A 16,061-nucleotide genomic window follows, 5' to 3' on the forward strand; every position below is an offset into this window, starting at 1 on the left:
ACGTGGCACGTCAGGCTCTAGGTCAGGGCTGTCCAACCCTATTCCACCCACATGGGGCAGAGGACAGAGTCAAGAGGGCCGAATCAGCAGAGTGAAGGTGATTTGTCAAAATGAGTGGCTGTGGCTCCGGCTGCTGGTCAGCAGGAAGTCTCCAACGTTACGGCCCCGTGTGAGGAACACTGAGGAGTGCTACTGTAGCTAGCTCTCCTCCTACCTGGCTCTACTGGCACTCAGGCTGTTAAGATGATTCAGTCATTTACTACTGAGTGGTGGACTGCGGAGCTAGATAACACCCACAAACAGGAAGCTCAGATTGATTGGACAGTGTTTATTATAAGATTACATTATTAGGTTATATGGAATAAAGTGTTTTGTTTGCCCTCAGTGCTCACGAGCTGTAATACAGTGTGGGTGGATGTGTGTGTGTGTGTCAGCTTAAAAGTCGTTATCGCTCTCCTCTAATAGCTGGGGCCTCAAGGGTCCCCTGGAGGGACGGGATGGCTTGGGCGCCGGGACATCTAGACTGTCGTTGTCGTCCTCCAGGTCCTCATTCTCCTCCTCACCTTCCTCATCGTCATCATCATCCTCGTCCACGTCTATTTCGCTGTCCTCTGTCTGAAAGAGCAGACAGAGTTAGCTAACAAGATTCGTACCTTAGCATGATAGTGCCTTAACACAACTACAAGCCAAAGTCTGATGGGTTCTAGGAGGTTTGGGAAATTCTACACACATACAGGGTACATGGGGTAACGCTCAGCTCGTGCTAATACGATCACCTAGGGAAACATTTCCCTGTGCAGTGCAACCAAACTCTAAACTACTACCAATCAGATGTTGCCATCTAATGAGCTAGCCAATCAGATGTACTCATGTGATCTGCTCAGTTCACATGCATCATGGCTAGGGGCAGATTCCACAGACTAGATCCCATGGTCCCACACCAACCTTTCCTGTCCTCCGTGTGGGGGCGCGAGGAAGTGAGTTGGACGCAACCGCTTTGGGCTTTTAAAATACGAATGGTGGAGAGAAAAGGAGGGAAATTAAGTGAAAAGGGGATAAAACAAGAGAAATATGAGATGATGAGGAACAGGATAAATAGAAAGAACAGATGAGAGAGAGAGAGAGAGAGAGTGATGGAGAAAGAAGAGGGCTCTGTGCATCTAGCCAGAGAAGTCTCCATGCACAAATTCATGGGAGACAAACCGATCTCTAGACAGTGGAGACAGATTACAAAGTGCTTTTGCCTCCCAGTCTCATTTCTATTGGACGTGCTGTCCTTTGGGGTGGCGTTACCTGGGAAGTGCTCTCTTGTCCTACTCTTCGTTTGCCTGCGGTAAAGCGGGCTCAGGCTGGCATTATCCTCTATTGACTGTAGTCATACCTCACTGGTAGGTATCACTTAATATGGAGTGAATGAGTTGAGTTTCTAAAAAGGAGTGAATATATATATATATATATTTGGTGCTCGTCATCGTCACCCCTTTACTGACCTCCTCGCTGTCTCCACCCTGCATGTTGCCGACGAGCCGCGCTCCGCCTCTCCCTGTTAGGATAGAGGTTTAAAGGTCAAGTGTGATACGAGGCAGCTGGGTCCCCGTGGGGACACGGGTGGGCGACTCTGGAACCTGGAGGTTTTTCTCTCCAGCCGAACTGCAGTCTAACACACCCGATTCAAACGCTGTAGTTTAAAAATCAGGTGTGTTGGAGCAGGGCTGGAACGAAAGCCGCCATAGCACATGGTGGCCCTCCTGGCTGGACATTGCCTCAGGAAGAGGGGTAAACGCTAGAGTAGAGAGTTAGTACCTGTCATAGGGCCATTTCTGGTGGGACGGGGTTTAGAGGGTCTGCGATCCTCCATATCACTGTCTGAACCCTCGTCCTCAGGGATGTCCATATCGGAGTCCTCGTCTTTGGCTATGGAGATATACAACTAGAGTATTACGGCCAAGGGCAGTATTTATTGATTAAAGCATGGCATTCAAAGAATATTACACGTGCAATGCAAGCAGAATGAGTTTTACCTCTGAATAGGAATTGATTACTTTTCAAATTATTGCGTGAGACTGTGTTCGAGCATCAATTCGTGTGTGTATCATCAAGCGCGTGATGTTGATCGTGGTATATTGTGTGTGTCATACAAGTGTGTGTTACTGAGCGCGTGTCACCTCCAGTCCTCATCAGCCTCCTCTCCTCCTCCCTCAGTTTGTGCTGCATCATCCTAAGGGTGTTCTCAGTCTCCTGAGATAGAACAAAGAAAAAGAAGTCGATATAGCCTTTTGTACATCTGTCAATCACAATATATCAGCCAAGACCATGTTTTGAGGTAACAGCCAGTAGAATTCAGACCAGGGGTGTGTTCAGTGAGGTGAAATGATCAATGTTGCCGATAGAAACTTTATTTTTATTAAGCTTCTACACAGCTGTGGTTCCTGAGTTAATTCAGTAATTAACATCCCATCATGCTTAGGGTCACGTATAGAAATGCTAGGCAGGCCATTATTTTAACTACCATGGCTAATACACCCATTGGATGACGATGCCCCCATCCACAGGGCACTGAATGGTTTGATGAGCATGAAAACGATGTTAACCATATGCCATGTCCGTCTCAGTCACCAGATCTCAACCCACTTGAACACTTTGGGGAGATTCTGGAGCAACGCCGAGACAGCGTTTTCCACCACCATCAACAAAAAGCTAATTATGTAATTTCATGTGGAAGAATGGTTTCGCATCCATCCAATAGAGTTTCAGACACTTGTAGAATCTATGTCAAGGTGTATTAAAACTGTTCTGGCGGCTCGTGGTGGGCCAACACGCTATTAAAACACTTTATGTTGGCGTTTCCTTTATTCTGGCAGTTACCTGTATATTTGTGAACATTCCCGTAACATCGCACTCTCTTGAACAGGCCCCCTGACATCTATGGTACCAACCAAATACAACCCTATGACTGAGGAGGACGCTCGCTCACCTCAAACCTATCCTGCTCCAGTCTATGGTAATCCTCCAGCTGCTGCTCCAGGAAGCTCAGGTTACGGAACTTCTCCACGTAGGTCTCGTACTGCTTCTGCAGGTCCTCCTCAATCTTTTCATACTCATCCATGAATGCTGGCCTGGGAGAGGAACAGGTGTGTGAGTGTGAGTGAGAGAAAACTAGTGTTAAGCTGAAATGTTTGTGAGCTATTAATAAATACATTGTCTTAGAAAAATAAATGTAATAAAACAAATATTTAAAAAATCTGCAACTATTTCAAGAGTGTTGGGACTCTCACTTCTATATTATGGGATTTTTGTTTCTTGGCTTCTAGACTAGCACCCTGCTAGAATGTGCAAGAGAAAAGAGTTAGGCATGTAGATAAAAACTTGCATACTGCTTAACTCATGAGCAAAGTTGATTCAATAATCTTTAAAGCATTGTACGCGGTGTTAATTTCTAATAAAAATGAAAAAAAAAAAAATTATTATACCGCTTCCCAGGTATTTATGAACAAATATTAAGATACAGCATCAGGACAGTCTTGGGGCAAAAGTTAGCCTCTAGATGATAGTAACTTTAGTGCTGTACTGTAAGGGAAATCATGAGTCTTCAAATTGCGGTCAGCTCTGACCATTTTGTCTGACTTCTCTTTCCAGGCAGTATGGATAGGAATGGAAAGTTCGTTATTCTGGACAGGAAGGTGGCCAACCTGCACTCCGCCCAGCATGACTTACTCTATGGCGCAGAGGCAGAGAATCCATGTCAGATGAGAATCCTCCATCACCTATTGGGGGAGGTTCTTTCTCTCCCGATTATCCAGCACCCCACTGTTCCAGGTGCCTCACTAACTGAGCTTCTAATAGACCTACAACAGAGGAAAGGAGGAATACCAGTACCCGAGGAATCCTGATGGCACTTCCCCACTACCCTCAAGACATTCAAATCCTGGGTAGTTTTCGAAACAAGCTGGGTCTGAGTGGAACAGGGTTGTTGTGGAGAGCCGGTGTGGAGGCCGGCGGGTTGCTTCTCAGGTTTTCAACCAATGAGGGGAGAGGGTGGAGGATGGAGGCCAGTGCACAGACCAATGGAGGATCTCGGACTATGACCCGAAGATGACCTCCGACTGTTGGTGCTGTACACAGTCCCAGTCTAGAAAAAGGCTCCGGACTGCAGGGAGGACAAGGAGGGGGCAGAGAGGGTAGAGAGGGCCCAGCAGAGGAAGAGGAAGAGAAAAGCTTCCAAGGGCAGCTTTGAGGACTCCGCCTCCTCCTGGAAGCACCCAATGTGATTGTAAAGAGCAAAGTGGGTGTGGTCAAATAGGCAAGCAAGCACTTGGCCTACCTGTTTAAAGATATTCTCCGGTACTTGTATATTCCGGTACTTGTATATATTTTTTGCCTGTAGTTCTGAAATTAGCACCCACGAGCCAAAAGTGGTCCCCAAAAAGTGTGTCCTACGTCACAAATGTGCAGATATGTGCACCACGTCATTTCATGTCTTGCTAGCTGCCACTCAAATGGCGAGGGGCTGAAGCTTGTTGGCTGAAACTCAAATTGCTAGGTGGCTGGCCTACTTGGGGGTAAATCTAGGGAAAATGGCATCACTCAGTCTCCAGAAAACAGTCACTTTCAAACTAAGGATTTCATGGCTAATTGAGGTAAAGCAGTAATTTGCTCATGGATTAAGCATGTATGAACTACACATTGACACATCCAGCCCAAACCGGGAGGTTTAAAAAATACTTCCTGGTCGACAAAGTACCGGAACATGTCTTTAAGATGCACTACAACAGCATCCAGGGATTCTCCAGTTAAACCGCTCCTCTGATGTATATTACCTTACATAAAACAACTGAAATGTATTTGTTGCAACTTTGCCACGTGTGTGCTGTCCTTTTTTACTCAATTATTAGATTGTTTCTTGGGTTCTATAACCCTGCTATAATTGTTTTGTTTTTGATTGTGAGAACAGAGTTGAGCACATTCCATCTACGTCTATGATGTTTTGGTCACATCAAATGTCAGAGCATAAAATTAAAATAAAAACACCTTAATCAATGTGCTATCATACTTCTTGCTGTCTGGATTTGCCTCCTACAATATCTTTAAAACACCCACAACAGTAGAAATCAACTTTTTTGAGTTGAAAGATGATGGCAAGAGCTTACCCATGATTTTGCACAATGATTTAAGTCAATAAGTAATCGTTTTAGCCCAAGTATGATATATTTGGCCTTTGAAGTGACAAATCCGAACTGCCCACTTCATGCAAATCCGTGTGAATGATATGACACACACATACTTTTCGGGCTTACGTTTTGTTTAAGGGCTGGGTTTTATTTGAATGTTACCACCCACCAGTATGGCATTGTTTATTAAATCAGAAACAGCTGCAAATGAGATGAGACAAATAGCCTTGTGGCCACCTGAGCCGTGGGGCAAATTAAAATATTATTTTGCACCTCCACAAGTGTCTATCCAGATAATGAAAAAGCACCCGCGAAATACAATTTATTAAGGAACTTATAGTTAGTTACATGTCATTTGTGGTGTGCATGATCATGAGCAAAGTCAATGTAGCCTATCATTTCACTTCCCCTGCGAGAACCATGAGCACTGGCTGACTTGGCTTTGCTGTACTGCAACCTGCCAGCAGCCTATCTACCAAAAGTTGCATCATGTTTATTATAAAATGTAGGGAGAAAAAAAACATATAGCAGCTATCTTTCAATAGTTATCCATGTTACCGGAGCGTCATCTTATTTGTTCTAACTATTTAAAAAAAACATTTGGAGATAACCAGGGATTTTTCTGGATCAAAATGGGACGTAAAGTGGTGCTGGCGCCGACTGAAATGTTAGAGGCCTTCTTGTTGGCCGCAGTGACAAAAAGTTGCTGCAATTCTACACATCTTGCCATGGAGCTGAGAGAAAAATGTGCAATTTTTAAAGCAAATTTCAAGCAATTCTACACATTTGCCATGGTTTATGCGATCTTAGCAGTGTTTCCGCTGCAGTCGTTTATCTGTGGCGCTGCGCAACAGCAAAGATATTGTCGCCATTCCCCAAAAATATCGAACATGAAAAAATAATTAGGCCGAGGAGCACTTTGAAGATGCTCGAACAGTCCACATTTAATTTCCCGCTGCAAACAAAACATGTAATGAATAGAAAAATCTGACAACCCCATAGTAGAATGGTTGATCTATTTACCCATTTGGCTTGTTGTTGTGTGTTCTATACAAGATAAATATTTCTATCAAATACACATTCAAGTTACAATTGCCTTAGGGAGGGAAACATGCATTCGTAGAAGCAGTCAAAGCACATCAATTCTTGCAATCGCGAAAACAGCCGTTTTAATGATCTTTGTTTTTAAAAAAGGGGGGGAGGTCCCAGTTTTCCCATTCTTACTTGATTTATTTCTCTTCCTAAATATGCGCGAACTGCACCATTTTAAACCCGGAGTTTTTAGCAGCAGCATGGTTAAGCACATTGCCTTAGCTGCCATTTGTTGTGAGTGCATAGGGGAGAGTGGGGCTAAATGGACAACATTTTTGGGGACATAACATTTATCAAATAGATGCTAACTAGTTAAAATATCATATTTGGGATCTCGCTAATGATTAGCCCAATAGGGACGCATGCTTGGGATGTAACGATTCACCGATACTCATGAAAGTAAACTACCGGAGACATCTGGCTATACATTATTTTAATTGTTCAGGTTCACCATCCGCAATAGTTTTGGTAGTTCTGCTTTAAATAATCAGTGTACTGTATATGGTCATTTTTAGATATACAGGGTAAAGTTGATCATCTTATAATGAGGACATAAATCACTGCGAGGTGCAATGCAAGGCCGAAGATAGTAAAAACCTCAAAACGGTGAAAACCCATTTGATTTTGAGATGGGGGTGAAATTCAAAATTGTGCTATATATTCATTATTATTATTATTATTATTATTATTATTATTATTATATATTCATTGCCCATGTCATAGCTAATTTGTAAACGATAAATATTGATACATTACTAGCGCAAACACTTAATCTGCAAAAATGACAAGTTAATTAGTGGGTGATGGTGATTTCAGAACCAAATGGGGGGGACAAAAAAAATGGTGGTAGTGGGGGTGGTAGATGCCTAGTCTCCCTTATGGCTCTGCTCAAGTGCCTACATAGGGCTCCCAAGTGGCGCAGCGGTCTAAGGCACTGGTGTCACTACAGAGACCCTGGTTCGAATCCAGGCTGTATCACACCCGGCCGTGATTGGTGTCCCATAGGGCGGCGCACAATTGGCCCAGCATCGTCCGGGTTTGGCCGGTCTAGGCCGCCATTGCAGAAAATAATTTGTTCTTCACTGACTTGCCTAGTTAAATAAAGGTTAAATAAATAAAATACTACATACACCATAAACACACACACATCATCTCAGATCCAGCTCATGAGCTCCATCATCAGCAGATTTTTCATTTAGAAAGTTCATGTTTATGTAACAAATCTTAGTGCATCGAATCATATCAAACTTTTCTCGAATCAAACCGAATCATTTCAAACTAAAACGTATCCTTCCTGTATCGTATCGGAGCCCATGTATCTACATACGTATCAAAACAACTTGAAAGGGAAAGATGCACATCCCTCGTAAATGAACATAGGCAACACAATGTTTCAGCCTATTTATTTATAGCCACTATGCTGCGTCAGTTGGGCTACAGGTTATAATGCTCAGTGCTAATAGCATACCTGATCATAGGGACCATGCATATAGCCTATGTTAAAATATGTTAAATTAACTTCATGGTTCAATATGTTAAAATAATTTTAACATAATTGTATTTTCATTCATTTTGGAGTACAATGTCCTTTTAAAAAGTCATCAGAAGAGAGCTTCAGTCCTTATATATATATATTTTTTTTTAAACACATAATTGCCACAGAAGTTTCTCCTAACTCACCGTACACTCTGTAGAGTCTGGAGTCTCTTCTGATTCCTCTCCAGCTCCTGTTTCTTCTTCTCCATTTTGGATTCCAGGCTGGTCTCATCTGAGGACACGTTGTTCAGCATGTCTTTGGTTTTATCCACGCTTTCCTGGACCAGAGCAAGACATTAGCTAGAGTGCTTGCTATTGAGAGTGAATGCTGGTGGAACAGACATATGAGCCGTGTCTGTATCTCAAGACAACACACACCAAAACTTCCTTGATGGCTGCTCTGAGGGCCTTCTCTGTCTCATTGATCTCCAAGGGTCTGGAGATGGCAGCAGTTCTCATCTCCTATAATGAAAAAAAGAGACAGGATTAACATGATAAGGTTCAACTCTCAAAGACAACATGTCATTATAATCTCTCACATAGATTCTGGTGAGGAATTGCATAGACATTCTTCCCCAAGGTTTGTGGGGTTCATACTTCTAAGTAACCAGTGAGTGCCTGTCTGCAGCGTTCCAATGTCTTCTCAAATCAAGTGCCGTGTCAAATATTTTAAATGATACAGATGTCTTTGGGAACATCTCCACATATTAGGGGGGCTGTCAAACAGTCACCCACAGTCCCAGACATGCAGTCAAAATGTCTGATTGCTTTCCCCAGCCGTGGTGTGTGTGTGTGTGTGTGTGTGTTTGTTTCCTTCACCCTCAGGTCCACCTCCTTCCCCAGCAGGTCGTAAAGCGACGCTCCTTTAGACGTGATCTCCGAGGCCAGCTGTCTCGCTGCCTTCAGGTCTGCAATCTGGATCACAGACAAGAGAAGGAGAATTCAGAGGGAAAAGCCTGGAAAAGTACATTTGAAAACACTAACACGTAATACAGAAAATAACATTGCTTGACGATAAGAGTTGTTTTCCTTTCCTTTTTTGTGTGCAATTTTCATGGTGGTGTCACCAGCCACATCATCAATAACTAAATATATTGTAATAGTGGGGAAAAACACCAGGGCCCAGATTCACAAAACACTTCTTTACGCAAAAAACACAAGGGAAAAAAGTTCATAAGGTAGTTCGTAAGTGTAATTCATCAACAATATCTTAAGATTTAATGATTTTCTTATGAACTTTTCAAACATCTTCTTACGAATGTTTGTTGCAAGGCAACCATTTTAGCCATCTAGCTAGCAATCATGTTAGCATATTTCGTACTGAAATTACTGTTCTAAAACATGTTTTTGGGTTTAAAATTATCTATAAATGAAACTTTCAGATGAAATCTGTGAGTGAATTAAACATGTTCAATTGCTTTCATGAGCTTTTTCTCTCACTGCCCTGAGTTTAAGACACGGGTTCAGCCATCTTAGAATTAACAACATTTCCATTAACTTTATTTTCAATAATCAAATTTCTTCTTAACTTTTTGCTTCAGGAGAACATAAGCAACGCAATAACATTTCCAATAATCTTTTTGAGGAATAGAAACGTAGCTTAACATTCTTCTTAAGTCTATAGTTGAGGGAAAAAATGGCAGTTGAGACATTTTTTCTCAAGAATGTTTTGTGAATCTGGGCCCAGTACTTAAGGGCTGTTGACTGTGACTGCTAGTTTTGAGTTGTCACCAGTAGTTATAGATTTGTTCAAGTACTGATTACAGCCTGAATGTTATGGAGGACTGCATCTGTGTGCCTCATGCAATGTATCGTTCTGCAACATAAGCATAAAGCGCCAAGTAAGTGTGGGGATATCCAACCCTTGTCATATGATGAAGCTGTAAAGTCTCAAAGTAACACTTTGCTTGTTTGCAACGTATGCTGTTTAAACATAGTGCCAAACATTGGGATGCCGGACACAAGCAGGGATGATGAGTGCAATCTAGATGAGATAGTTGATGTGTCAGCAATGGGCACAGAAAATGACATGTTTGACTGTTTCAATCGGAGAGGACTTCACTTTATTCATGTCAACACACGGAGCCTGCTGCCGAAATGAGAGGAATTAAAGCTCCTCGCTTCTAACACCTGGGCTGCAGTAGTTGCTGTGACTGAGACATGGCTCGACGGGTCAATTGAGGACAATGAGGTTGAGCTACCTGGTTATAGCATTCAGAGAATTGACTGAAATTGTGGCGGCATGTGCGTTTTAATGATGTGCATTTTAATCCTCATTCAGATCTGAAAATGGATGGATTGAGGTTGCACCAGTAGAGATACTTCTTCCTAAATGTCGTAATATAGTTGTTGGTGTGTGCTATTGGACTCCTAAAGCAGAATCATTTCTATGATTACTTGAATGAAATTGCTGTGATCACAATGTATTTGCTGATAGAGAATATATTCTGCTTGGTGATTGTAATACAAATGTGTAGTTATCACCCAAGAAATGTACACTAGTAAATGCCCTGTATAACTGAAACAACTGATTGTTGAGCCAACCCGGGTGTGTAGAAAGTAAGTCAACTTTGGATTTGATTATTGTATCATCAGACCAAGAGAATGTCTGTCAGTCAGGAGTCTTAAATATTGTTTTTAGTGATCATATGGTAACCTACTGTACCCGTAAGAAATCCAAAATACTACTTGAGCCAGGTAATAACTACATGAAGGTACGGTCTAGGAAACAATACTCAAAGGAACGTTTGTAGAAGTACTTGGAAAGTTGGATTGGTCTCATGTACAAAACTGTGATGTTGGATAAGGTCAAATCCAAACATAACATAGACACTATTAATTACAACTTACTCGTAAAGACTCGTAAACTGTGGAACATTTTAAAGGACATCGTCTCAAAAACTCTCCATAAGGTCAAATCCTGTAGTGTTGGCCTGGATATTGATGATGTTTTATGCGATGACCAGACAAAGGCTGCAAATATATATATTTTTTACCACTATAGCCTCATCTCTGGTTAAGTTGTTACCGACCTGCTCTGGACACGATGGCCAGTCTTTCATAAACAACTTGAACCATAGCAAAGGTATCACAAATTATTTGTTTGAGCTGTGCATGGTAACAGAGGACAAAGTACCCACAAAAACACCAGTCTCAACGTCAACAGTGAAGAGGCGACTCCGGGATGCTGGCTTCTAGTGTCTGTGTTATTTTGCCAATCTTAATCTTTCCTTTTATTGGCCAGTCTGAGATATGGCTTGCTTTTTTGCAACTCTGCCAAGAAGGCCAGCATCCCAGTGTCGCCTCTTCACTGTTGACGTTGAGACTGGTGTTTTGTGGGTACTATTTAATGAAGCTGACAGTTGAGGACTTGTGAGGTGTCTGTTTCTCAAACTAGACACTCGAATGTACTTGTCCTCTTGCTCAGTTGTGCACCGGGGCCTCCCACTTCCCTTTCTTTTTTGGTTAAAGCCAGTTTGCGTTGTGCTGTGAAAGGAGTAGTACACAGCATTGTACGAGATCTTCAGTTTCTTGGCAATTTCTCGCATGGAATAACCTTCATTTCTCAGAACAAGAATAGACTGATGAATTTCAGAAGAAAGGTCTTTGTTTATTGCCATTTTGAGCCTGTAATCAAACCCACAAATGCTGATGCTCCAGATATTCAATTGCTTCTTTAATAAGCACAACCATTTTCAGCTGTGCTAACATAATTGTAAAAGGGTTTTCTAATGATCAATAAGCCTTTTAAAATTATAAACTTGGATCAGCTAACACAACGTGCCATTGGAACACAGGAGTGCAGTGGTATCAGTGGTTGCTGATAAATGGGCCTCTGTATGCCTATGGAGACATTCCATCAAAAAATCTGCAGTTTCCAGCTACAATAGTCATTAACAATATTAACAATAGCTACACTGTATTTCTGATCAATTTGATGTTATTTTAAATGGACAAAAACATTTGTTTTCCTTTCAAAAACAAGGACATTTCTAAGTGACCCTAAACTTTGAACGGTAGTGTATATGTTCTCATTCCTTTACTTTTGTGTGTATTAGATAGTTGTTGTGGCAGGAAAGTGAGAAGGGGAGCTATACAGGTAGGATCATGTTAGACCTGCTGAAAGATTTTGACACTGGACCATGATATTCTCCTGATGAAACTGAAATGCATGGGTCTAAATGATGTAGCAGTGAATTGGTTTTGGTCTTATCTGACCAACAGAACCCAAGTACGTAATGTTGGTGATGTTCTGTCAGAGGCCAAAAAAATATCCTGTGGAGCACCGCAGGGATCATTTTAGGGCCTCTCTTATTTCTTATATATGTTAATGATATGCCAGATACAGTAAAGTGCAAACTCCTGCTTTATGCTGATGACTCAGCCATACTGATATCAGTCAAGGATACAGTTTACATAGAGGAATTGCATTTTGCTAGAGATTGGTTCACTGAACAAAATGTCGCTACATTTGGGAAAAATTGAATACGTTTTTTTTTGGAACAAAACAGATTGTTTTGGGCTGACAAAATAAAAGGTAAACTGTGCAGGCAAGGAGAATGAATCTAAAACAAGTGTAACTTATTTTGGTGTGTCCCTAGATCAATACCTTTCTGGAGACCGGATTGCTGCTAAAACTATTTCTAAAATGGCAAACAAATTGAAATGGTGTATATCCTAACACTAGATATTTTAACAGCAAAGTTAAGAAACTGCTTGTCTCAACCTTGATTCATTGTAATGTGGATTTTGCCTGCCCTGCATGGTATAGTGGGCTATGAAAAAGAGAATACAGGTCATGCAAAAGAATGTTATCAGGTATATGCTTAAAATGTCCCCCTAGGACCTATATAGGGGTACAGGAGTTTCTGGAGATGGGCTTGTTGCTTTTGGAGTCCAGAATGATGACAGAAGTGAGCGCTATGGGGTGATAGTCATTTAGTTCAGTTACCTTTGCTTTCTTCGGTACAGGAACAATGGTGGCCATCTCTGGGATAGATTGAATATGTCCGTAAACACACCAGCTAGCTGGTATGCGCATGCTCCGAGGACACGCTAGGGATGCCGTCTGGGCCGGCAACCATGCAAGGGTGAACACGATTAAATGTCTTACATCGGCCAAGGAGAACCCACAATCTTTGGTCAGTGGCACTGTGTTATCCTCAAAGCGAGCGAAGGTGTTTAGCTTACCCGGAAGCAAGACTTCAGTGTCTACGACGTGGCTGGTTTTCCTAACCTGGACAATGCTGGGACAATTGTGAGCTGCCCTATGGGACTCCCAATCATGGCCGGTTGTGATACAGCCTGGATTCGAACCAGGGTGTCTGTAGTGACGCCTCTAGCACTGAGATGGAGTGCCTTAGACCGCTGCGCCACTAATATCAACAAAATTGTTATGGCATACTTTGTCATAATTAACTGTGATAATTGTCTAGTAAAATATATAATTTTGTCATTTCTTCTAAGATTCTGATCTACAACAGTGTGTACAGAGATGCCCAAAATGGTCAAAATGCAAATCCCAAACAATTTAGGAGGGTCGAACCTAGGGGTGTGAACGTTTAAACGAAATTGGGATCTTTAACGTTAAGAAAAACCCGTAATGGAAAAACAACGGTTTTCCCCCCCTCCACAAAACTCAAATCACTGGCTCGCCAGCTCTGTCTCTTCGCTGATGATGCGAGTGTGTGTTCAGTCTTCGGTCTGTTGCGTGTAAAATATCCTAGCCTATTAATTGATGATAAAGCCCTGCATTACTCAAGTTGCGAGACATTGAAAGGTAAGAAATGGCAAAATACAGCATTCCAGCACGCCCTTCCTGTCTCTCTCCATCCCTTGCTAGCTCGCTATGAAAGATCAGAGTGTTTGATTCCTAGCGGACGACTCTTACCACAAAAAATCAATGTCCTTCCCTAACTTTTCCTAAATGGTTGTATTTTACATTGCTCATGTCAGAATTTTTCAAACAGAAAAGTATTTAGAGCCTTTTTACCCCACAACTATTCACAACTTAACCCGCAAGACAATGAGCTGTAGGATGTTTGTACCCAGCCAGGCACTAGGCATGTGTCTTTGTCTGTCTCTCTCTCTCTCTCTCTCCGCACTGAAGCATATCACACTGCATCCTTGCCTCTGAAGCTAAGCAGGGTTGGTCCTGGATGAGAGACCAAAAGGATTAGGAGGCACTTTCCTCTGGTCTAAAAAAATATTAGCCCGATGCCCCAGGGCAGTGATTTGGAACATTACCCTGTGTAGGGTGCCGTCTTTCGGATGGGAAGTTAAACAGGTGTCCTGATTCGCTGTGGTCACTAAAGATCCCATAGCACTTATCGTAAAAGTAGGGGTGTTAACACCCTAATCATGCCACCTAATCATCCCAAGCTTCCAATTGGCTTATTCGTCTCCCCTCCTCCTCTCCCCTGTAACTATTCCCCTGGTTGTTGCTGTAAATGAGAATGTGTTGTTAGTGAACTTACCTGGTAAAATAAGGTTATAGATAAGAATGAACGGGTGATAATTGTGCACGTTACTTCACAATTAAACTAGGCCTAACTGAATGACAAGGATGGTGAAGAGGTTGATTTAATTTATAAAAACAATAGTGTGATGACGAGTTCGTGTTATGCATACCCATCAGCATTGGCGCTCATGATTTTAGCAAATCATTTGAAGGCGCGACTTGCGGGTTAATACTGTATTTACATACTGTTTTTACTTTGTCAAAAGAATCTGTTACAGGACTGTTTAATTTGCTATAACTATTACTAAATGTATTGTAAGGGGAAATTAAAACATTATACGTGTTGCACTGGACTTTTAGAATACTGAAAAACATATCCTTGACGCTATCAGAGTTGATGAGCAAGGGGAAGCAAACGATGCTAGTCAGCCTGCGCATCAAAACGACACCTAAACTATACCTAAACTAATTTCACAAACAATAAGAGCTGGCCTAAATACAAGATTCAATTGACAATAGTTGATGGGTGACAATATTATGGGTCATTAAATTATACATGAAGAGATGGGCACAAAATGGAATTGACAGATGCAGGGAAGGGAGCATCACTTTATCAAATCCTCCAAGTAAAACGTTTTACAAAGAGCATTTTCTGCAGTTTCTATGGCACCTACCTTTGTCAAATAACTCAAAATTCAAGAGGCGCAGCTCTATTTCCAAATATCACTTTACCAAGAATAACCGCATGGCCATGCGTTCAGAACATTACCACTCACGCGGCAGCATTGCTCTAGCGACTAAGGCGAGTAACATAAAACTTGAAATATGCTATTCTGCTTTTTTAAATACCTTTTCTTATTTCCACAATGTTTCTTTAGACCTGCCCAAATGAAATAGATTTCTGTGTGATGGATTTAACTCTTTAACTAGTTTAATTTTTACTTTCAGCTAGAAGTAACAAACTAATGAAAATGGTATTATGTTCTTTGAATTAATTGTTTTGTTTTTATTCTGTATTTATTCTAATACCTTCATAAACAACCAAATTATTATTCTTCCGATAGAATATATGAAATGTATTTATTAGACTGTTACGGATGTTGATGTGTCATTGGCTGTGTTGAAAATAGGAAAACAAATATACACTACCGTTCAAAAGTTTGGGGCCACTTAGAAATGTCCTTGTTTTGAAAGAAAAGCTAATGTTTTGTCCTTTAAAATATCAAATTGATCAGAAATACAGTGTAGACATGATTAATGTTGTAAATGACTATTGTAGCTGGAAATGTCTGATTTTGAATGGAATATCTACATGGGCGTACAGAGGCCCATTATCAGCAACCATCACTACAGAGTTCCAATGGCACGTTGTGCCAATTTAAGTTTATCATTTTAAAAAGGCTAATTGATCATTAGAAAACCCTTTTGCAATTATGTCAGCACAGCTGAAAACGGTTGTGCTGATTTAAATAACCAATAAAACTGGCCTTCTTTAGACTAGTTGAGTATCTAGAGCATCAGCATTTGTGGGTTTGATTACAGGCTCAAACTGGCCAGAAATAAAGCACTTTCTTCTGAAACTCAGTCTATTCTTGTTCTGTGAAATGAAGGCTATTCCATGCGAAAAATTGCCAAGAAACTGAAGATCTCGTACAACGCTGTGTACTACTCCCTTTACAGAACAGCGCAAACTGGCTCTAACCAAAAAAGAAAGGGAAGTGGGAGGCCCCGGTGCACAACTGAGCAAGAGGACAAGTACATTTGAGTGTCTAGTTTGAGAAACAGACACCTCACAAGTCCTCAAC

The 16,061-nt window shown here is 41.4% G+C and overlaps 1 protein-coding gene across 2 annotated transcripts in view; it reads right to left on the bottom strand.

The window, feature by feature from the left end:
• Nucleotides 1-313: 313 nt before the first annotated feature.
• The window catches only part of cluap1 (clusterin associated protein 1), a 35,208-nt gene continuing 19,460 nt past the window's right edge, over nucleotides 314-16,061 (bottom strand). For both annotated transcript variants that reach the window (XM_035748325.2, XM_052488648.1), the window contains exons 6-13: nucleotides 8,616-8,711; nucleotides 8,175-8,258; nucleotides 7,941-8,074; nucleotides 2,975-3,116; nucleotides 2,166-2,238; nucleotides 1,804-1,914; nucleotides 1,491-1,543; nucleotides 314-615 (exon numbers count right to left, since the gene is read on the bottom strand). In XM_035748325.2, the coding sequence (XP_035604218.1) occupies nucleotides 436-615; nucleotides 1,491-1,543; nucleotides 1,804-1,914; nucleotides 2,166-2,238; nucleotides 2,975-3,116; nucleotides 7,941-8,074; nucleotides 8,175-8,258; nucleotides 8,616-8,711 (873 nt within the window). In that variant the 3' untranslated portion in view covers nucleotides 314-435. The remainder of the gene's footprint in view (nucleotides 616-1,490; nucleotides 1,544-1,803; nucleotides 1,915-2,165; nucleotides 2,239-2,974; nucleotides 3,117-7,940; nucleotides 8,075-8,174; nucleotides 8,259-8,615; nucleotides 8,712-16,061) is intronic.

This window comes from Oncorhynchus keta, chromosome 3 (assembly GCF_023373465.1).
Source record: "Oncorhynchus keta strain PuntledgeMale-10-30-2019 chromosome 3, Oket_V2, whole genome shotgun sequence".
NCBI classification, from domain to species: Eukaryota; Metazoa; Chordata; class Actinopteri; order Salmoniformes; family Salmonidae; genus Oncorhynchus; species Oncorhynchus keta.